The 23,341-nt window shown below is 51.7% G+C and overlaps 1 protein-coding gene across 1 annotated transcript in view; it reads right to left on the reverse strand.

Annotated features, from left to right (window-relative positions):
• The window catches only part of Itpk1 (inositol 1,3,4-triphosphate 5/6 kinase), a 136,287-nt gene that overhangs the window by 21,403 nt on the left and 91,543 nt on the right, over positions 1-23,341 (reverse strand). Inside the window, exon 4 of the mRNA NM_172584.3 lies at positions 16,104-16,221. Coding sequence (NP_766172.1) covers positions 16,104-16,221 — 118 coding nt within the window. The remainder of the gene's footprint in view (positions 1-16,103; positions 16,222-23,341) is intronic.

Here is a 23,341-nt window from a genome sequence, read left to right on the forward strand (position 1 = left end):
CTTCTTCACGGAAAGCTACAAACACAACAGAACATATTAAGATGCTTAATCTCTTCTCAGCTCATTCTCCTTAGGCAAAGTCCAAACTCCAAGTAGGCACAATAGTTTGGGGTTGCATTCCTTGGGGACCCTGGGAGGGGGCTGGAAGCCAGCATCTGTAGACTGCTGCAATTGCTCATGTGCCTTTGCCCTCAACCTGTGGCACCCAGCGTCCAGTTGTATAGATCCAACAGAAGCTTGGGATCAAGCACCGCCCCAAGTCCCATGGGGGTGGGAAGAGCGGATCCTTCTGTACCGCTGTAAGCCTTTATTCAAATGAGGCCTAGGTCTGCACTACACCCTGAGCCAGAAAGGCCCAGCAGGTGACCAGCAGGCCTTCCTCCCACAGTTGTCTATGGAAGGAGGATTCAGATGGTCTTTGTGCTGCAGAGAGCAGGAGCCCTAAGGTAGGCGGCACCTGGCCTAGCATCGGTCCACTCACATCTCTGGCCCAGGGCTTGGCCCGCCCTCCTCTTTCAGGAAGATCCAAGCTGCTGGGATCCTACAAGGCCATGTCCTGTAAAAGAGACCAGACTTCCCAGTCAGGAGACTAGCATGACCTGAGTTTGGCTTCTGAGATCTCAGCATCTTTCCTGCGGTGGCCCACTCAGGCTTTTACACAGCACCTTGGATACATCTCAATACACTCTTGTTCTGTGCCAGACACAGTTCCACACACTCACCCTCACACTGCCCTCCCAAGGAAGTATCCCCATCTCCCACTTACAAACGGGGTGTGGGGTGGGGTGGGGACAGCAAGAAAGGCGAAGCTCTTTGCACGGAGCTCTCCAGTGGGCAAGCCATGCAGTTGGGGAGCCGCACTAGGCAGCTTGCTTGACTCAAGCCCGTGCTTCTCACCACAACTGCCTTGGTAGCAATATCCTTAAGGAGGGTGGCTGACTCACACACAACTGGACAAAGTACAGAGAGTGAGTGCCAGTGGAATGCTCGGCCACAAACGGGACACTGATGTCACCCCCAACCCCCAGACTACTGAGGAAGAACAGGGAGGAAGACTGTCAAAGCCAGAGGTTGGGAGGCCTGAGGTAAACATCGTCTTCAGGACATGACGGACCACTGCACTCATGGACTTGACGCAGCTGTGGGAGCCTGAACAAGGCCTGCGTGAGATCGGGTTAGTCGACACGCAAGACTGGAGGGGCGGCGGCTCACAAGAAGCAAGCCTTAACTAAGGAGCTACGGGCAGCAGATGGCTTCTGGGGGAGGAAATGCCAGGGGTAGCCAAGGGTTGGTCACCATATCAGAGGACTGACCCCACACCCATGAGCAGCAAAAAAAAAAAAAAAAACAAAAAACAAAAAACAAAAAAACCAAACAAACAACGGAACTCTGAGTTATTTTAAAAGAGAGAGGTGACATGAAGCCAGGGTGGGACAGGTGGATGGGGATGGGTGTGTGGGGAGTCAAGAGAGGAGTAGAGGATGAAGATGATCAAAATGTATTGTAAGAAGTCTCAAAAGAAGTACCCATTAAGAGCCTAATCCAGGGTGTCCTGAACAGCACGATTCCCCCTGTCCCCCACCCAGTCTGTGATGAGCCTCCCAAGACAGCTAGCTGTGTGTGCGTGCGTGCATTCATGTGTGTGTGTGTCTGTAAACCACCATGGCAACTCTTCCTATCCCAGAGCTCCTCACCAAACCAGACCCACAGGCTGTATCACCTATAGATATCCACAGTCCAAAGGGGGAACAATTTGCACGTCACACATACCTACAGTGTGTGCCCTGCCGAGGCACTGGGGTTTCTGGCCAGCCACTGCAGTGGGGTCTGAACCTGAACTACCCCTGTGCCCAGCACCCATCCTGCACACAGTCAGGAACCGATTAGGTTATCAGGTCAGCTGGCATGTCCTAGAACACTTTTCTTACTTAAAACAGGGATACGTTGGGGGTGAGCTGGTATACACCTACCTGTCTTCAGGAACCTAAGGCAGGAAGATTGGGAGTTCAAGGCTGCCTGGGCTACATGGTGAAAACCTAACTCATAAAAGGGGGGTGGGAAGGGGTGGTAGGTGCCTGAAATGACTGAAATGGGTAAGAAGTCTTGCCAGCAAGCCTGCTTCTCACAAGCTGTCTTCTGACTTCCACATATGCATTGTGGCATGTGTGCATGCCCCCTACACACATGCATCCAATACCCACGAAATATTTCAAAAGTGTCAGCAGCTATTAGATTGTAGTCTCTTGTTACAATGGTTCTAATCACCACATAATTATGATTTATCCATCACTGTATGTAATTTATAAATTACATTTTTGTGGTACTGAGGACTGAACCTGGGGACTCACAAACGCTTCGTGCTCTGCCACTGAGCCATATATCCCCAGTCCCGTGTTAGAATTCACTGTAGGTATGTGTGACTAGGGAAAACCACAGGAAACGCAGCATCCAGTAGTGCCTGAGGTTTCAACCACCTCCTGGGGTATCAGAATGTATCCTCTTTGGATCTAGGGTAGGGTGGCTGGAGGTGAAATCACCCCATCATCTCAATATATGTTTATAAAAGCATTTGAGGGGCTAGAGAGATGGTCTGGGAAGAGGCACGGACTGCCCTTGAGGAGGGCCAGGGTTCAGTACGTCGTAGCTTACAACCATTTTCAACTCCAGTTCCAGGCAATCCAATGCCTCTCTGATCGCCACAGGCACCAGGCATGCATGAAGTACAAAGACATATACGCAGGCAAAATGCTCACACACATTAAAAAACAACAACAACAACAAAAAAAAAAACCCAACAACTTCAGGTGTTTCTCCCCACCCCCACCCCCATTGAACCTGAGGTGAGAGCAGAAAAGGGTGAGAGCCCATCTCTTCCCAGAGGTGTCACTTCCAGAGAACAGGCGACATCCAGCACTGGGCAGACCAGACCCTGCCTTCCAACTCTCAAGTACGCAAGAGAGCCTAGAGAGGAAGAGGGGCCAAGAAAGAAGGACATGCCCGCCTAGTGATGTCCCAGTTCCTTTATACTAATTTAGAGATGGCTACCCACACTCTGAACTGCAGACCTCTGGCTGCCTACCCTATGCCAACCCTGGGAAGGGAGGGGGTCACTGGGACCCCAGTTCCCTGCTCTGGCTCCTGTCGCCAGAGTCATTCCAGTATACCTGTGAAATCGCAGTGGACTAAAAACCATTACTGCTCGCTCGCATTTTGGGTTCATCCACCACCAGGAAAAGGATAGCCTCTGCTAGATTTGAGAGCCTGGGGTACAGCAGCAGATAAAACAGAGGTCAGGTATGCTGCTGGGACCTGGAAGGAAACAAAGCACCCGAGGGGAGTGCTGAGGTGGGGTGTGCAGGCGGCCAGCTTGAGAGGGAGTCGGCTGAGCATGAGGGGGAGCCCAGCATGAGGGGGAGCCAGCTGTGACCAGTCCAGCGGGTGAACACTGAACCACCTTGCTGAGAGGGATGGAGGATGGGATGAGGACCTGCAGCATCAGGGCAGGAGCTCTGGCGGGCCAGGACCTCAGTTCCCAAAGCTGCCCGTGGGGAGCCATGGGAAGCGCAGGGTGGCCTCACCAGCAGGGACAGGATAAAGGAATTTTGGGTAAGCCTGGGCTGGGAGCCGGAGCGGCTATTTCTGGCTCTTGGAGGAAGGGTACTGTTGTTGATTTATCTGTCATCTTATTTTTGGAAGGGAGTTGGGCTAAGTGGCTTTTTTTGGTGAGGTTGTCTTCCTCTGAGGGCTGAAAATCATCAACCCCTGAGAAACTCCGAGCCTCCCCGCTTCCCACTCTTCTACCTCACAACCAGCATGAGGCTGGGATCTCACACAGGAACGACCGCTGGCATCCAGGCCACACAGAGTATCCTGTGCACTCTGCAGGTAACCACAGGGCAGGAGCTGAACCACTCACCAGCTGGAACCTTTGAAAGGGGACCGAATGAGCTAAGCTGGGTTGTCAGGAGTCTGGCGTGCAGCCAGGACCCAGCGGAGGAGACACACTGAGGAGCAGACATGTTCTGAGTCACAGCCATTCCCTGGTCCATGTCCGGGCTCTTACTGGCTTTTCTCAGTCTATTTCTGTTTCCATCTTCACCGTTTTATTTTTTAATAAATGAATCTCCCTTTTTCTTCTCTGCTTTTACAGAACACCGGTACACATGCGATTCCCTATGACCTTGTATCCCTGGTTGCTTGACTGCTGAAATTTCCCCCCAACATGCAGTGACTGGGCTCCAACACAGGGGGGGGGGTGGTCCACGGGAATGGTCTTTTCTCTGGTTCCTCCACACTGTGTCCCCAAGGGATGGAAGCACTACACTGCAGCACCAGCAATGAATGACCGTGCCGTTATGAAAGGACAGGATGAGGAGTGTGGTGAGGAATATCCCATCTCTCTCTAGGATCGTTCACCAGGCCTGACTCAGGGTGAGGCTGGGACAGGTAGCCTTCTGGGGCTTGAGTCCTGCTCAGTAGTCTGGAGTGACAATACAGCACAGCTGCAGGAAGAGAAAATATGCGGTGACATGGATGACACGAAGCTAACCACTCTGGGGTAGTGGGCAGAGCCTGGTGGTCTGTCCTCACCCTTCTCTCTAGTGCGGAGAAGGCACACCAGGCTGTCAGGCCAGGTCAGGCTAGGGAGAACCAGCAGCTCCTATTCCCAGTCACCAGAACTCCCAGGAGAGATGGGCAGCCAAGGCGCAGCAGCCCAGGCTAGAACTCCCTGTTCAGACTCTCAATTCTAATTATACCCTGGATAGACCAGGGAGGGCGCCACAGGAGGCCACACGTGACCAGGCCTAGTGACCATGTCCGTTCTGGTCTATACAGACTCTGCAGGCTCAGTCGGAGCTGGGTAACTCCCTAGACTTCCCAGAGCTTGGGTTTCACAGAGTTCAGCACAACAGGCCATGCCTGTGGCTGCACCCAAGCAGGCTGGCGAGCACACAAATGAGCAACGCACCAGACTACGCTCCCACCTTCCCTGCTCTGAGGGGGGAATCCACAGGAAAAGTGGGTTCCCACAGGCTCGGTGGTGTGACAGCCAGGGTCTGTCAGAACTGGGTGCAGCTTTGCCATTTCTTTCTCCCAAGGTCCCTGAAGTATGGTAGGAAATGGTTTTCATTCAAAGGGGGCGATGAGGGAGGGGGGCGATGAGGGAGGGGGGCGATGAGGGAGGAGGGCAATGAGGGAGGGGCCCATGGTATTGTTAGCACATGACAGTAAGACACAGGATCAAGGTTCTCCCTGACTCCTCTGAAAACAAGCATTGACACGGAACCAGATCTTAGGTCCTCCTCTCTGTGTGTGTTGGACCCTAGGGACTCCTTCCTGGCCTGGGGAACTCTTGCTTGTCACTCAAGCCAATTCTCTTGCCTGGATGGCCTTGCCGGGCACCCCTTTCTGTTCACATGGGAGGAGAACCCTGCTGTTGTGCTTGCCCTAACCAAATGACGCACCCCACTGTCTGACTTGGCTAGGCTCTAACAGGTCAGAGGAGGACCCAGGACACCCAGGTCTGCATCCCAGTCCCACCCCTCACGATCAGCTCATTTGAAACTTTTACTTCTCCGTGCCTCAGTTTCCCTACAATGAGGTCAAGACAAAATCAGTACCCGCTCCTCCGCTCCGGCGTGGAGAGAACGCATTTAAATTATGAAAGAATTTAAATTACAAAAGGGACACAGATTCACCTCTTGCCATCTTTGCTTTAAACTCTTTCTGTTTGGTAAGAGATAAACTGTTAAAGGCATGGAACCTAGTCTACTACCTGGCTTGCAGGGCCTGTTGCCTCAGTGGGAGCTGAAGAGGTGCCCTAGTTCAAGTCCTGATAAGATCATACCAAGAACTGGTTGTAGTGTCATTATTGTGTGCTTGTGTGTTGTACCCATATACACACTGTACATGGAGTGGTGAAGGGGCAGTCATCGTGCCTTCCTCAATCACTTTCCATCTTTTTTTTTTTTTTTTTGAGACGGGGGTCTCTCTCTGAACCTGACTTGCCAGCAGGCTCCAGGGATCCATCTGTCTCTACTTCCTGCCCCCAGTACTGGAGTTAGGGCTGCACACTGCTGTGTCTGCTCTGATGTGGGTGCTGGGGGTCTGAACTTGGGTCCTCATGTTTCTGGAGCACACTGAGCCACTCCCCAGCCATGGCTGCTCTGGCACGGTCAGCCCAGGCTGCTGTGGGTCAAGCCGTCAGCGGGAGTGAGCCATGTTGGAGATGCTCAGCAGAAGGGATCAAATGCTGACTACACACCATAGTGCAGGGACAGGGTACAAGCTGGGCACTGAAATCTCTGTAGCTCGGGGCCAGGAGAGTGTGGAGAAGAAGCCATCTCTGGGACGAAGATTCCCCCAAAGTAAAATGTGGCAGTGGTGATGAGCATTGCCTGAGGCCCCAGAGCCAGTCCTGTCACTATCATCTGTGCCTCTAGCCAGGTCACCACACTTCTCTCTCTTATCTGGTCTCCCTCATCTGCAGATGGAACGCTTTTACACCATCTACCTCTTGGACTGCTAAAGGAACATACGAGGCTACACTCATGCAGGGCGTTTGAAAAGTTCAAGAGGGCAAGGTAGCCCTGTTCCAATGTGATAGCGCCCTCTAGAGGGCACCTGGAATGCCCCAGCCTCAGCTCACTCACACAGGATCATCTAGGCCTGCTCTCCTAGGACATCAGACAAGGCAGCCCCCGTGGTCCCAGGACTGGGACTGCATCCCAGCTGCCCCTAGGTGTTCCTGGAATTCACAATCAGGAAATTGCTCCCGGAGCCTGTCACACATAACCGTCTTCTCTCCCCAGTGTTCTACCCCAAACCTGCGGCTCCCTGGCATCTCACAAGTCTCAGCACTGCCTTGCTACCCTAGGTTTCCATCACTGGAGACCTCAGCTCGCTTCTCAAGCTCTCCCGACACTGAAGTAGCTCACACTAAAGGGCTGCGCTTAGTTCCTGAAGCTCACGTGGAAGCCTCAGTCCTCTCAGCTCGGGGCTGTAGAAGAGAGGGTCTCTTTAATGAGGTATCCAGGTAAAACGAGGTCATCAGGGTTGGCTATGGTATAAAAGAGCCGATGTCCTTGTGAGAGGCGTTTAGAGCTGAGCCTGGTGGCACAAGTCCACAATCCCAGCTAATCGGGGGGTTAAGGCAGAGAGATTACAAGCTCAGCAGACCCTGCCTGAAAATTAATAATATTAATAATAATAAAAAGAGCTGAGGCGCCAAATGATAAGAGCACATGCTATCTTGAAAACTATCTACTATACATGCAGTCACCGTAAGTCCTAAGAGGGCAACTGGCTAGGGTCATTTGGGGCCAGTAAGGGATGCAGGGAGCATTCCACAGTGGCCACAGCTGGCGTTCTGCTCCCTAGGGTTTCAGAGGTCTTCTGTCCCATCACCCTCCCTACAGACAGCAATATCCCAACTTGGGAGCCTGGCTACAGGTAAGGTAATGTGGGAGGATTCTATGCAAATGAGGGCACAGGGCTGGAGGAGATCAACATCCCGGTGTGGGGCTGACATGGCCTGAGGAAGCACACTAGAGTCAGCCTCCTGACAGGTTTTCCTCCGGACCAGGCTGGTGACCTGTCTCTGTTTCCTGGAGCCAAGCAGCTATTTCCACCCGGAATGTTCAGAGCCCAGGAGTGAAGGAGCCAGACACAGGCTGGGACAGGGCCAGACATTCCTGAACCCTGACCAGCTGCTGTAAATGTGGATTAGCTCAGTGGCAGCTGTCCCCACTGATTTACAGCCCCTCCAGACCCTAGTGGGGCTCCCCCAGACTCTCAGGTTCAACTCCCAAACTGCAGTCACCCCTGTGTTTCCAAGACACATAAAACATAACGCCTGCAGTGCTCTCTCCACAGGATGTGTCCAGGAAGCAGAGATAGATGTTAGCTTGGCCCCAGCACAAAGACGATGCTTGCACTAGAGAAACTGTTTTTTAAACAGTTTCCTCCATTCCAAGGGGATTCTAAATAGTCAATAAGAAATAGAATAACAACTTTTTTCCCTCAACCCAAGAGAAGGGTAAGTCCCATGAGGATTTATTGGAGCAGAAACACAAGTGGGCAGTAAACGCAGTAAGAGACGCCGGACCTGTCTAGTCACGGTGCTAAGATGGGCTGGGTGTCCTCTCCCCCAGACAGAGCTGCCGGGATTAGACATGAACTGCTCAAGGGTAAAACGGCAAGATCTGCCTGTGTGAGCGTGCTCGGATTCTTCAAGCAAGACATCCCACCTCTGGGGGAAAATTTGTATAGAAATATACAGAAACATAGTTTACACAACTATAGCAACAAAACAAAAATGATAACAAAACAAACTCCACCCCTGCCAAGTCCAAACAAAACTAAGTAACACTATGCACCCAAATAGTCAAATGAATGATGACTGACTGGCTCAAATATTGAATATGATATTGTTAGGACACCCTCCCTTGTTTTTGTGCCTGACTCGGACACAGGGTGACAGATATGAAGGGGGTGCGGTTGTAGCAGTAGACATACGTGTGTATAACCCAACTTCTTATTTTTAGAAGTGTATGTGGATTTCACACATCCCTTCAAAGAATGAGAAGACTCCAGAAGGAAGATTAGCAGCTGATTTTGAAGACTTGAGTCAGATATAGCTACAGAGATGGCTCCGAGGTTAAGGGCACTGGCTGCTCTTCTAGAGGACTCAGGTTTGATTCCCAGCACCCACATGGCAGTTTGCAACCACCGGTAACTCCATTCCTAGGAGACGGAGTGCCCTCTACTGGCTTCCAAGGGTACTGCATTCATATAGTGCACAGACTTACATACAGGCCAAATACCCACATACATAAAAGAAATGAACTGATTAAAACCCATAGAAGTCAGCCTGGAATTTAAATGTCCTGGGTAGAGCAGATCTTTTGCCAGAAGCCCCATGAAGTGGCAGTTGTGTGCATGGGGGGGTATGGGTGTATGTGTGGGGGATATGGGGGTGTATACATGGCGGTTATGGGGGTGTATACAGTGTCACAGCTGACTAGACTAGAGTAAGAATGACTGTATTTTATTGATTCCAAGGCACTTGGAATTGATTCTGTCTTCCATCTATGAAATCGAGATGTGTCTCATAATGGGGCAAATCACTTATCACTTATTGGAATATGAAGTACCAGTGTATTTTATGATTCAAAAAAATCCATGCCACCATAGACTAATAATGTACATTCGTGTAGCTATCAAGGCTCTGAGAAGTGCTACAGCAGAGTAAAGCCACAAGCCAACATATCTGACACTTTCCCCTTTCCTCTGTTGGGGCTCCACGATGTACCAAGTAGATTAGAGGGGTGCAGCGCTGGAATCTGATGAGACAACTTGGCAGGTTTCGCAGCAGCAAATACAATGGTCAGGAGCCCTGCTAAGGTGCTGAACACCTTAGCACGGCCGGGCTGGGTGGTAGGGGGTGGGGAGACTGGACCTTCATCGTCATGCAAATGAACTGCTTCTTTCAGTGGCTCTGAATTCTCCAGCACCTCCATCTTCCTTAACCAAAACTTCTTTCCTGGCTAGTCTGTCAGTATTCATATTTAACACCTTTCAACTCCATTTTCTGTTCCTGAGTCTCACTGTAATTCTGTCTCCCTTCTCCTGTAGAGCCACAGAACACAGAGGGGACACAACCAAACTTTGGTTCCCGCTGGACCTAGGTTTAAGTGGGAGCTGCTGAGGCCAGTAACCCTCAGGAGGGCCTAGAGGCCTGAAAAGGTTGGGCCTGAGGGGTGGCAGTGGCCAGCCTGGGGCTATGCTCCCAGGTGATCTGCCCGCAGTGTGCTCTGGCCTCAGGGCCAAAGTGCTGCTCTTTTAAAGTAATCTATGGCCGTACTTGCAAAGAGCAATCAGGATTATGTTCTAATAAGCATGGACACTGAAGACCTTCTCTGGTCACGGTCACCTCCTATACATAAAAGGCACCCACTCCTGGGAACACTGCCAGCTGGCAGGGCCCCATAATGGCAGGGACCTGGGAATCATTAGCCATGAGCACCAGAGCCTCCCACCACAGCGCTATCCCTAAAAGCCACAGAGGTAGGCGGGCATGCAGGGGCCAGGGTACCCTGGGGGTTAGGAGCAACTCAGACCAGGCAGGTTCTATCCCAGACCTGCCTCTGGTCATCTTGGAACTCTGTCACTCGGCTCGATGTACTCGGGTGTCTTCATTTCTAACATGGGCAACCCTTCCTCACAGAGTCATCTTGGGAAAAGAGCCACCACAGTGTCAGGCATACGAGTCGACTGCCTGGAGCACGGCTCAGGTGGTGAGGCTGAGTGGGTGGCGCTAGCTCTCCTAGGATGGATAGCTGCACCCTGACCTACAAGCCCTGTCTCATCTTTAGAGAGCCATTTGTCCAGAGCTCTAAGCAACGTTCCTTTCTCTCCTCCTGGTGTCAAGATTACTCAATTTCAACCCTGCTTCCAAACCGCCTCCAAGATGAACCATGATTAATTTCCCATTAAAACCACAGGCAGGGAAGATTGCTTGTACTGTGCACACCCCTCCCTGGGGAGGTCTGTGTCTGGGACAGGCCATCTGGTCACCTCCCCAGATCGCGTGGGAGGTTACAGGAAAAGGAGGGCTGGAAAGCCAACCTCACCCTAAAGTCCTTAGAGCCCTAAAGAAGCCCTCTAGCCCTTGCCCTTGTCCCAAGACCCTTCCCAGTTGTTATCCCTAAGGACAAGGACACAAATCCATACCATTCAGCGACATTCGGATCCTCTCACATCTGGCTTCAGTCAGTTTGGGAACGGGCTAGAGTCATACCTTTAATTGCCTTGCCTGGCACAGCAGAACCAAGCCTTGACTTTGGGGCTTGTGTCTCTGGACGCCAGCCTTGTGAAGCACAGTGGGTTATCCCTGTGAGAACTGGCCTTCAAATGAATGCCAATTACAGTTTGTCGTTAGGGTTTCCTCCCTACCCCTACAAGCCCTGCACCGGGAAATGTCATGTTCCTGGGAGCTTCCATGTTTAGTCTGAACTAGGATGAGGCTCAGGGTTGCCTGTGCCTCTGCCTGAGGGGTGGGAGGTGGTAAAGATAGGCACGGGTACAGGCATGCCACCAAGTGGCTATCTCCAAGAAGCAGCTATATGAATGAGTCCCGGGCCAGGCTCTGGGTGTGTCACACTGAAACCTGGCCTCAGTGCTCTTAAGCAGCTGCATTGAGGAAATTGCTGTTGGGGTCAGGGGGCAAAGGGCATACCCCACACCAGCCAGAGGCCCAACAGCCCTTCCAAATGCCATTCATATGGAAAAGGCAGGTTTCCAAAGGAGGAGCTCGCATTTCGGGGATGACCAGAGAACGGACTGGTGCCCCCTCACATTCTGTGCTAGCTCTTCTTCCCAGTGCTAACATCTAGCTTTCAGCTGGGCAAATAGCTACACAGAAGAAGGATTAATTCCCAAGTCCTTGCAGCTCAGCATTCAGCTAGTTCTGGCCACTGGGAGACATATCGCAGCTTCCGAACCTAAAGATTCAGCGACCACTGTGGACCAGCAGGGCCATGCTATCAAAGAATGAGGTCCTGGGAGCTGCCTGGGTACTCACTGCTACACAGCCAAGCTGCAAGGCTTTTACAGAGGCCCAGGGAAGCCCTGTTTTACTCTGCTCTTATAGCAACTTACATGCTGAGAGTCTGCGGCTGGCTGGTGTAAAGCAGAGAACGGGTCTTGCTTCCCTCCTGGTCCTGGGGGACAGGAGATCTAGGAATGTGGTGCTAAGACCACACAAGGCACTGACCACACAAAGATGCTCGATGCTGACTGCTGAGCCTGGGGCATCACTAAAGGGGGGAGGGATGGTTCTCCTAGAGGATGTTCTGCCTGGAGAGGATGGGGGCATGTAAGCATGGATACTGGCCCAGGTGCCATGAGATCTCTGGGGCCCCTTCCTCGTGAGCCAAGTGCCTAGAGTCCAGAGAAGCCAAGTGTCTCTGCAGTAGCCTCTCCCGGCTCGGGCTTGCCTGAAGGCTGGGTTCTCAGAGAAGGGAGGGGCCCGGTGCACACCTCAGCCTCCCGGTGCTGGCAGCTTAGGAAGGGCTCACCAAGCCCCTTTTCTCTACACAAAAGCCCTGCCACTCGGATTGCTATAATTATCTGAGGGAATTTCAGGGGTAATTATGGTGGTTCACAGTACGCCTGAAAAGGGCTGTGTGCCTCCAAGAAAAATCAGGGTCTGAGGCATAGGCACATGAGTTCCCTTCCCAGGAAGGGCCCCTACACCCGTGGAGGGGCTGGCACAGAAAGAGCAGGGAGCCCACCAGGAGCCCTGCCATGAAACTGCCCCATGTGCAGGAAAGGGCGCAGGAAGTTCCCAGCCCACTGCCCTCCTGGAAGAACACAAGCTGGCTTGTGCAGGCAATAAGGAAAATTCAGGGTGCAGCACTCACAAGCTCCCCCCTCCCCTCAACACTTCCTGCCAGCCCAGAACCAATCCTGCTTTAGGGAACAGTCCGTGGTTCCTGTAAGCCCTGGCAGGCAAGGCTTGGAGACTGTGGCTATGGATCCAGCAGAATGGTTTCTGCCTGGCACCTTCCCTCCAGTAGCCTGTCCCCAGCCTCCATCCAGAGCCCGAGCTGGTGCAAGCCACTGTCAAGAGATCCAGAAGCTAGGTTCTCCTCACAGGACACTGGTGATGGGCTGTTCAAGGCTGCTTCCAGCCACATCTATCCTGATCTGACAAGTGAGAATCTCAACTCACTTGCTCAAGCACAGAAACATTGTAAACAAAACCCAAGTCCCACCTTACTCTCGGGCCTGGCAGTCTCAGAGTCCTTGCCTATCCCATCTGTCCACCCAGGCAGGTCATTTGCCAAAGGCATCCAGCAGGCAGGGAGCCCTCCTACATTTCCTCTGACTCTGAGTCACCTTGTGTCACCCCCATCCCAGAAAAGCTGCGGGGCAGCTGTAGCATAGCGGGTCTCAAACCTCCTAATGCTGCGACCTTTTAATACAGCCCCTCACGTTGTGGTGATCCCCCCATCATAAAATTTGTGTTGCTACTTCATAACGTTTGCTGCTGTTATGAATCATAATATAGATACCTGTGTTTGCTGATGATCTTAGCTAGAAGACTCCTGTGAGAGGGTCGGTGAACCCCCAAAGGGGTCGTGACCCACAGGTTGAGAACCACTGCGGTAGTAAACCAGAGATTGGGCTTCCTGGCCAGCCTCAGAGCAGTTCTGGGCAGATGAACCCGCTGTTGGTCCTTCTAGCATGTCTGCCCACTGAAGTCCCACTCAGTAGAATAAACTGACATTCACACAGAGGCTTGAGACCACCCCCTTTCATCTAAGATGGGGGACATTAGCAATGGATGCAAGAGAAACCAAAGGAACTACAAATCAGAAGTCCCCATGACCCTTAGATGCCATAAAGGCTCAAAAAAACAGAACACCGTCCTGTGGGCACAATAGGGAATGTCCCAGGTAGCACTCTTCTGTGCCCAGGAATAGCAGGGTCCACCTGGGGTTTGGAAACCTGTTAGCTAACTAACCACTGGGTCCTCTCTGGAACAAGTTCCATGCACCTTAGTTTTCACTGCCTTGTAGGACCTGATTGTCTGAAATCACTGACAGCTAGCGGGTTCCCTAGCTCCTGTGCGGGCTGAGGCCGATGCACTGCCACCCACCTGCTCCTTGATCACGAATTGCATGCTCACACCAGGCCTGAGCTGCCCCTGGAATGCGTGTAAGAGCCCTGCTTTCCCACTCCTACGCCTTCAGCAAGCTCACGAGACCTAATAAAGATGCTGCCTGGGCCCTGCAGTTATAGCAAGAACAGCCGGAAGCTTCTATTTCGGGGGACCCAGTAGACCAAACGGCGTCCCATGTCTCTACAAATGAGATCCCCTTTATCCTAACAGGTGAAGGTGAGCCACATGACCTGCGTCTTCCATATACCCAGGTAGAATTAGGTAACAAGTCCAAGATCACACAGGCAGCTGGGGCCAGATTCCAATTCAGCCTCGACCTGTCTGCCTCTGCTGTTTACATGGTGGCACCTTCCACAGACCCACACTCAAGGCTGTCACTTCTCACAGGCAGGCCTAGAACATCAAATGAAGTGTGGACCTGCCATCTTCTTTCACCAGATGGCCCCTCTCTCATATTCAATGCTACTTGCTCTTTATGCCATCGGTGTTCAAAAAAATACCTTTTTCTCATCCAGAGTTTTGGACCCATCTCATAAAACAAATCAAGCCATTCCGACCCAAGGAAGAAGGTTGCTGGCTACCTGCCATTTTGTACCCTCCCACACATATGTAAGAAGGCGTCGCCCTGAGAGCTCATGATAACTGGTAAGATCAGGCACCAGGAACGAAGCCCCTAGGCCCCTCCATGACAGCCTAGCCCAGCTCTTCCCCGGGAAGAGCTGTCTATATTCCTTAGAGAGAATGGAAGACTCGCCAATGCTCCAGGCGGGAACCTGGATGTACCGTCCACCCATGGTCATGGTTTTAAAAGGAAAGCTTAGAGGCAGGGAGCTGAAGCTCCAGAACTGGAGGGCCTCTGGGACACCACCGTGCTGGCTACTTCTTAGAACTCTACTGTAGTTTGAATATAGTATGTCCGTCCGTCTGTCCGTCCATCTTCCAAAGGTCTGTGTGGTTGGAGGTTCCTAAGGCTATAGTGTAAATGACTGAATCATTTAAGTGGTGGAGGGTGTGTGTGTGTGTGTGTGTGTGTGTGTGTGTGTGTGTGTGTGATTCCTGATGCCACTGGGAGTCCCTGCTAGTTTTCACAAGGCAAGGGAGCTGTTATTATAAAGGAGGCAAGTGTCATTGTCCACAGGTCACCGTCTGAGATGTGGCCATTTGCTTGCTTCCATCTGTGCTCCTTCCAGTGTCACCCACCATGAGGGAACACAGTCAAGGGACAGCTCTGCACTGTACTGTTTGGACTCTAGCCTTCAGAACGACGAGGTAATTAAACCTTCCTTTTATATACACAGCTGAGCTCAGGTATTTCATTATGATAACAAAACGCTGACTGATACCAGCTCTGAGCCTCATCTGTGAAATGGACAGGATCGCTGTGCCCAGCAAACAGTGCTGAAAGACAGACCATAAGAGGCTTAGGGCCAAGCACATGGTGCTTACCCAATAAACGGACACTCCCATATCCCTATCCCCTCTTTCAGGACTAGCTCTGGTCCTGTCTACCAAAATGTGCTTACGGATTCCGCTAGCACGGCAAAGGGCATCTAGGTTGGAGTTCAGGGCAGCTTAGGCCACAAATATAGTCTATAGGATACGTAGGCAGGGGGAATCACTCAGTAGCCCCTGCACCAAGGCAAAGAAAAAACTGCTGTTTAAAAGGAAAATAAAAGGCTCAGCAGGGAACATGGAGGCAGGGAAGAGGAGGCAGCTACTGCTCACAGAATCTCAAATATACGTCTCACAGAAACACACACCTTGAAGAGGCAGTCTATGCTTCTCTGGGGCTGATGAGGTGGGATAGAGGCAACTTCTCTGGATGAGAGCCCACAGCTGGCAGAAACTCCACAGTGAGGGGAGGCTCTACTCAGGGGGACAGCATGTACGCCATCATGTCCAGAGGCAGCCATGTGCATCTCTCTGCATTTGATTAAAAGCCCCTGATTTCTCTCTGCATTTGATTAAAGGCCCCTGATTTCTCTCTGCATTTGATTAAAGGCCCCTGATTTCTCTCTGCATTTGATTAAAGGCCCCTGATTTCCTATTGTCTCCTTTGCCCTGTTATATAACTCTACTTCACATGAGCAATTCCGCACACACACTTCTGCTCCCTAACCACAGCGTTATCAGGACACCTCATCTCCCCACGGGGTTCAGCACAGCAAAACCCTTAGCAGCAGCAGCAGCCAGAATAGCTCTCCTCAAAGCATCCTCTGGCTTATGTCTCTTAACCCCAATTGCAAAGGAGAACACAGGTCCTTCCGTGCCTAGGATGGTCGCCCCTATAACTCAACTCTTCCCTGTGTCAAAGTGCCTAACGAGACAAGACTCCTTGCCTTTCCTTGAACAGTGACAACCTGTGACCACAGAGGTGGACCACCCGTCAGAAGGCTGGGCTACGTGTCCATACCTTTCATGTAGGCCTCGATCTTTCGGATAAGTTCGTAGGACTTGGAACGGTCTAACAGGGTCCTGATGGCGGGGAGGGGATCCAAGACGATGGTCTCAGGGTGAGCATCGATGTACTCCTGAAAGAAAAGCCGGCTTGTGGTTAGAGGGGGCTATGCTGTGACAAGGGCATTGATAAGACTGTATACCCAGAATCCCTCAAGCATCTGTCCCTCTCTTGTCCTTTCCCCACTACAGGACTTTGGGCCAAGTGGACAAGTGACAAATCAGAGGCAGGCTCAGGGTTCTTGCTGGGATGCTGGGACAAAGGGGTCAGAGAACTCTCTCTGAGAGTTCCTATAGAGAAGCTCACGAGGGAAGAGCAGAGACCAGGTATCTGTGAGTAGCCACAGTGGGAAATTAAGCAGAGGTACGCCTAAGGCCTGAGCTGAGCAGTCAGGTTCTGGTGAGGCCATTCACCCCCGGGTAGGTAAAAGCTCTGCCTGAGCACAGGGCTGATCCATCTCTCTATCAGTATGCTCTAGCAGAGTGCCAGTCCAGCTTCCTGCACCAATGGGTAAGGGCTTCACGGCAGGGCAGGGAAGACTGGAACGAAATGATTGGTGCGTGGTTCACAGAAAATTCATAAGAACATGCAATAAGCTGGGCGGCATGGGGCATGTCTCTAATCCCAGCATCTGGGAGGCAGAGGCAGGGGGATCTCTTGGAGCCAGTCTTGTCTACAGAGCAAATTCCAGAACAGATAGGACTATGTAGAAACCCTGTCTACAGGGCGGGAGTGGGGGTGTGTGTGTGAAAGGAGGGAGGGAGGGAAGGAAGAAAAACTGAATGTGTGTGAAGAACAGAATTGTGCCACGTACTATGGCCATGCCACTGGGCTTAGCCTTGTCAGAGATGTGTTGTCAGTCAGAAGAACTTCCCTTTCTGATGAGTGATATAGAATCCCAAGGGAAACTGGGGGATGGGGGTAGCCTTTGAGGAGTCTGACACCATCCTGGGAAGGAACAGTAACTCACATAGGAGACAGGTTGCTGTAAGACAACTCTATAGCTTGAAGGTCAGAGGGCTAGGGAGATGCCTCCGCCAGTACAGTGTCTGCTATACAAGCATGAGTACCCAGGCTTAATCCCCGGGCCACAGGTAAAGGTGGGGCACAGTCAAGCACACTTGTAATTCCAACACCGCGGGAGAGGAGACAAGCAGATGCCTAGGACTTGCTGGTCACGCCACCTACCCTAGCTTGGAAAATTGCAGGCAGGTAAGAACATCTTGAGAAACAAGGAGAACGGCTTTAAAGGAATAGCATTTGAGGGTCCTCTAGCCCCACACATGCACGCATACATGCATGTGCACACACCCGTATGTACAGAGACACAAACACGTACACATGCATATACACCCACCAAAAGACAAAAAAAAAGGGCACTCTGTCGTGACTCCAGGAGCCCTAGGCAACTTGGTGAGTCACAGCAACTCGCTGGCGTACAGAAATGAGACTCTTCTCTGGCTTTTCAAATTTATGATTTGAAGGATACAACTAGAAGATGCTGAAGACAACGAAGAGTTTCCGCAGACGGGCTGGGCTTGAGGGAGGTTTCCCCCCGCTGTGGTGGGGTGAACTGAATTCTCCCAACACATCAAGCCCTAACCCTCCAGCACCCGTGAATCTGGATTTATTCGGGAAAGGGGATTGATTTTAGCCATTATCGAGTTAGGATTCAGTTACAGTGGGTATGGGTGGGTGCGGGCCAGGTCCTCCCTTGGCCTCCAGGTGGAAACAGGCCTGCTAATATCTTGATTTACAAATTTCAGACCGACCCCAAGCTACGATAGCGCAAATCTGCTGTCAAGCTACCAGGCATACGGTGAAGAGAGCTCTGGCAGACGATCATACAAGTTCACTTTACCCACTGCTGCCTTTGACCCAGCCCCACCCTGGTCTACAGCCAGGCTGAGGTCAGCAAAGGTCAGAGGGGAAAACACCACAATGCTGCCTCTCTAGTAAGCTTTATCAACACAAAGAAAGAGCCATTGAAATGTTTTTTAAAGAGAATCTATTTTTGTCCCTAGTATCACTTCGAGAGCATTTGAGGCAAAAGCCAGATTCATACCCACTCTGTCTGAAACTGTCCTCCCCGTGAACTCCCACAGGACTGCCTTTCTATCCTCTCCCCTGAATGTTTCAATCTCTCCCTCTCCCTTGGATGTGGCTGGGTGCCACCTTGGGAGGCACCTCTATGCTGGCATCAACCCTAGTAGACTCCAATTACCTGCTCACTCCTGAGAATCCCGCTGCTCCACTGGCTGCTTACACAGCCATTATGCAGATCTATGAAGAACGGCCATTAGGCCCCACAGTTGTGCCCACTGCCATCATTTCAGCTTACCCGAGAGCTGTTCCTGAGCCCTGCTTCTCCCATGGGCAAGCATCCCTGCTGGCCTTTCCGGCAATGAATGAAGCATGCCGACACACAAGCCCACTACTCACCAGCTTCCCCCCGTCCCAACCTGCTCACACACACTTACAAAGCACGACTCTACCACCGCCCGATGCCCGTGCTGGATGTCTTGCAGGTGCAGCAGGCACACCAGTGAGTGTGGGTGGTTCCCAACTGGTCCTGGTCAGCTCTGCTATCCCAGTCCCTCAAGCCCCTTTCCACTCCACTGCTTCCAGAAGCAGCCTGGTGTGTCAGCAAGAGCGTGTGACAGGGACCAAGGCAGCCAACCACTAGGCTTCTTGAGGTCTCTCAAGACTTACTGCAGATGACCCTGCAGGTTCTTGTATAGAAGGCCTTACATTCCAGGAGTCTATTAGCTGGAGAAACCTGAGGGAGAGAGTTTTAAAGCCATACGGGGCTTCTCTGGAGAGAGAAGGACAACTGTTTGTTGGTAGCACTGCAGGTGACAGCGAGGCTGTATGCACTTATCCATCCAAGACGCTCACCACCCAGGGATAACATGCTCTCCCCAGCAACTGAAGCCACTTAAACCCGGGCATACAGTTCTTCCCTCTGCCCAGCAGAGCTGATGCTGGCCCCATGCTCCTGCACCAGGACAGAGACCTTTAAAGAGAGTCCAGTATCACCAAGGCAGGAATTTAAGCCAAAATTACAAGGGAAAGAAGCCATGTGAAACTAAAGAAGGAAACAATCTGACAAGCAGGCGCCGACCAGCTTTGGGCCTGGGATGAAAGCAGCAGACACACAGAAGACTCTCTGCCCCGGCATACCAATCTCTCTGGAGACAGGAGAGGCAAAGGGGCAGAGGCTTTTACCAGCTTCCCTGTGATCACAAGCCGTTCTTCTCCAAGCTTTTCAGCCCATCTATTGTAATGGAGGGTTGCATGCATTTTCCACAAGTTTCTTAGAATTGCCAGACAAATTGCTGGAAGAAAGACATAAACCATCTCCCCTGGCAAGCGGTAAACACGTGTTCCCTCAGAGAGCTGGCCTGCCAAGAGGGACCAGCGCGAGATCCTGAAGGGAACGGGGAATCTGGCCTTCATGCAGAAACAGACAGTAAGTCCCACTGTCAGAGGGGATGAGACAGAGGCCAACCAGGTGCCCACTCAAGTACAAGCTGATCCAGACCTACAGGGTGATGCCATTAGAGGCACTGATAACACACACACTATGGGGTGGGGGTGGACAGTTCCCCACTGCAATCCGAGACTAATGAGAAGACGGGCACACTGGCTATACTACATCTCTGCGGTCCCCTGGCAGGGAAGTGGGTTTTGCTCTCTCACCAAAAGCTCCAAATTCAGACCTTGCCTGTGTGTTTTAGTTAGCTTTGGTCAACCTGACACAAAGTTAGACATACTTGGGAAGAGGGAATTCTCAGTGAGGAATTGCTCCCACAGACTGGCCTGAGGAAGCAACACCACGCCCTAACTACTAATCGATATAAGAGGGCCCATCCAGGTGAAGGGTGCCATCCTTGAGCAGGTGGGCCTGGAATGTCTGAGAAAGCCAGTGAGCGGCATGGATGCTGCTTCAGCTTCTACCTTTGGGTTCCCACCTTGGTTTCCCTTGACGATGGATGGTGACTGTGTACCGAAGCCTGTTCTTCTCAAGTTGCTGTTAGTTGTGGTGTTTAACACAACCAGAGAAGGAAAAGTAGGACATTGTGTCACATCGTCCACATCTGGAGTCAAGTCTGCAGTCCCATGTGACCTAAGCTCTGGATAAAGCGACCCCCGGGAGCTGCTGTGAAGTCCAGGGAAGGTCGACACGTAAGGGGCAGGTAGAACACGGAGAAAAAGAATGTTTGGCATTCTGCAACATGGGATTCAAGCCTCTGGGTTCACTCTTTCCCTTGAAAATCCTCAAAAGCATCAGCCATCCTCTTGCGGAGCAGTCCCAAGAGGTCCCAGCTTTCCATGTGAGCACAACCTAAATGAATGCATTGATTGTGAATGATACAGAGATAGCGACTGTAGATGGTATCAATATGTACGTGAAGTTTAGCAGGAGCTAGGATCCAGAACATCATTTGGCTCTAAAAGTGGACACACTGGGCATCTTGAATCTGCAGGTCAAGCCCAAGGGAAACCCTTGGTTCTATCCATGGGCTCCTGGGACTCAGGAGGTGTGTGTTCAGTAGCACCCGCCTACCAGAGGAATGGCAGGATTGACTCCCAAACAGAGCTGACCTGACTTCTATACAGCTGTTGAAGATTACCCCTGGGGGTCTTCTCAGTGCCACCTTCCCCCTCTGAGTTCCTGTGACAGTCACAAAGCCTGGCCTTCTTAGACACCACCCCTATGCTGGGTGAGAGCCAGGAGTCTTCTCATCACCAACACTTTGGTCCCATGATGGACCTGGACTCACCCCCAGGGTGAATTACTACTCATGCGCTGATTATACCCAGGTCCAGACACGCTTCTCGCACATCCAGCCTACCAAGGAGGGCCTGTTGATAGTCTCTCGGACAAAGAAACCAGGGCCAGGAGTACCTCAGTGCGAGATGAGCCGTATGGAGCCCTGGCTCTGATACCAGGCAAAGAAAAATGGCACAAGAAAATCTGGCTCCAAGAAGGACGGCTCAGCTGCATCTGGGCCAGAGCCACCTAGTTCATTCCTAGGAAACCTTCCTCATGTGCTGCAATGGGGCCAGGGCCTGCAGCCTAATACAGACTGTACAGACTATATTCCACGTGGCAGCTTCAGCCAGAGATAATGCACACAGAGAAAAGGAGGCACTGGGAGGCTGCAACCTCCTCTCCAGTGTGGGAGTCTTGTGGATCCAGAACTAGACAGAAGCAAGGGGAGGTCCCTTAGTCCAGCCTGTCTTCTCAGGAAGGAAGCAGCAGCTATGTCAAGGTTCCCAGCCCTGGATTACGACTATAAAGACAGATGCCCTTGGGAGATCCCATCAGTGAACGACAGTCCAGAGAGGTGGTTATGAGGAAGACTCACATGGCACAGAGCAAGGCCGAGCAGGAGTGGAAACCTACTGAGAAATAAGGGGACCACACGGAAGGAAGATGATGGGTCGGGTGGTCCCCGGAACCTGTGCTGCAAAGGGATGGCTCAGTTCTGCAAAAAGGAAAACCTGGCCCCAGGATGCCAAGACCACGTCATGATGACGTTATTAGGCCAAGTACAAAATGCTTTGGGGGGGAGCATGAATACTGGACCCTCCAGTAGACCAATGAAGAAGCTATGAAGTCAACCCACTGTTGTAGACTTGGCATCAACCAAGACCAAGGCCAACATCCCCAGGCAAAGCTTTCCTGTCACCTGCCTATTCATCACAGCTTAGAGAAGAGCACAGTTAGAAGACATAGCTGGCTGTGGGCCTAGTGCAGGACAGAACCTTGGGACGCACACAACTAAATTTTGGAGCAAGGGTTTCAGGAGCCAAAGAGGTGATTATGGTAGCATACAGAATACGCCAGGAGCTACGACCCTATTCATGGTATCAAAGACAGAGGTGATCTGAATGCAACCTGTGTTAACAGTCCCTGATGGTCGCCCAAGACTTCCACCTTCCAATCATTTGCAGATCATATCTTTCAGCCCAGCCCCAGTCTAGACAAAGACCTAGAGGCGCCATCAGGCAGAGAGAAAAACAGAGTTAAGAAAGTGGGCTAAAGCCATTGAGCTGGCACCGGCTCTTGTGAATTTCTTCAAGTCACGTAGGTTTAGTGGTTTCTCAGTTGTCCTAGCCATACAATGAAGAGTTTGAAAGGACTTATTTTCATCAACTATGCTGGCTTTCAAGTCCTAGGTACCCAGGTTGTAATGTGCAGAACGAGAAAGAAAAGGTTCCTGGGGCACCTATGTTGAGTCAGATCTGAGGCCTACTGATTCTTAAGGCTGTGACCTTGCTGCCCTGGAAGCACAGAGCATGTGACTATAGGTCCCTTGCGCTGGGCCAGCTAGGCATGAACCTACCCAGGCTGGAGCAGAAAGCACAGCCATCTCTCCCCTCAACACACACCTCTTACCCCTATTCCACCCTATCACACAACCCCCCTCCATCAGTGGCAGGCAAGGCTATACCCAGGGGCTGTCTTTCTTGAGTCTCCACATGCTCTGGGCTGTTCTGATGTGTGCAGAGAGAGCTTCAGCCACAGCTTCCTGTCTCACTCTCTGAGAAGGCTTCTCTGGAGAGTTGAGCTTCCTGCCAGCAGACACTGGGGTCTTAACCAGCCCTCATTTGTATTCCAGAGAGATCTCTCATGTCTGAGCCCTCAGCCCAAAGCCTCCAGGAGTACAAGAGGCCAGCCCCTAGGAAGAGGGGGTGAGTATAACTTCTTGCCTATTAAGCTACAGAACCACCACCACTTCCCACCTACCATCACGGAGATAAAGATCGTCTAAATGGCAGCAGGGATGACGGTGGGGTAGGGGACTTGGGGGAGGGGGACACGAGTCTGGCCATAAGGGAATGTAGGGAGGGGGTTCCTGAGCCCACTGACGCTGAAGAGTCAGGGGCACAAGTCAAGAGGAAAAAGATCATTTCAGGCAGAGGCCTTGGGAAAGGGCACTGAGATTACCTGGGAACCAGGCAGCTGGGCTGGACATGGGTGGGTCTCAAAGGAAAGTTCAGGCTGAGGTCCTGGAGACAGACCAGCTAAGGAGTGTGGATATAATAAATCCCCTGACCTGGGGAATAAGCAAGAAACATACAAGCTTTGGTAGTAAGTGTGATATAGTGGGGTACACGGACTGCACTGCACGTTCATGAGAGACTTGGGGAGGGGCCCTTGGACCCTTGACCATTTACAC

Source organism: Mus musculus, chromosome 12 (genome assembly GCF_000001635.26).
Source record: "Mus musculus strain C57BL/6J chromosome 12, GRCm38.p6 C57BL/6J".
Taxonomy (NCBI): Eukaryota; Metazoa; Chordata; class Mammalia; order Rodentia; family Muridae; genus Mus; species Mus musculus.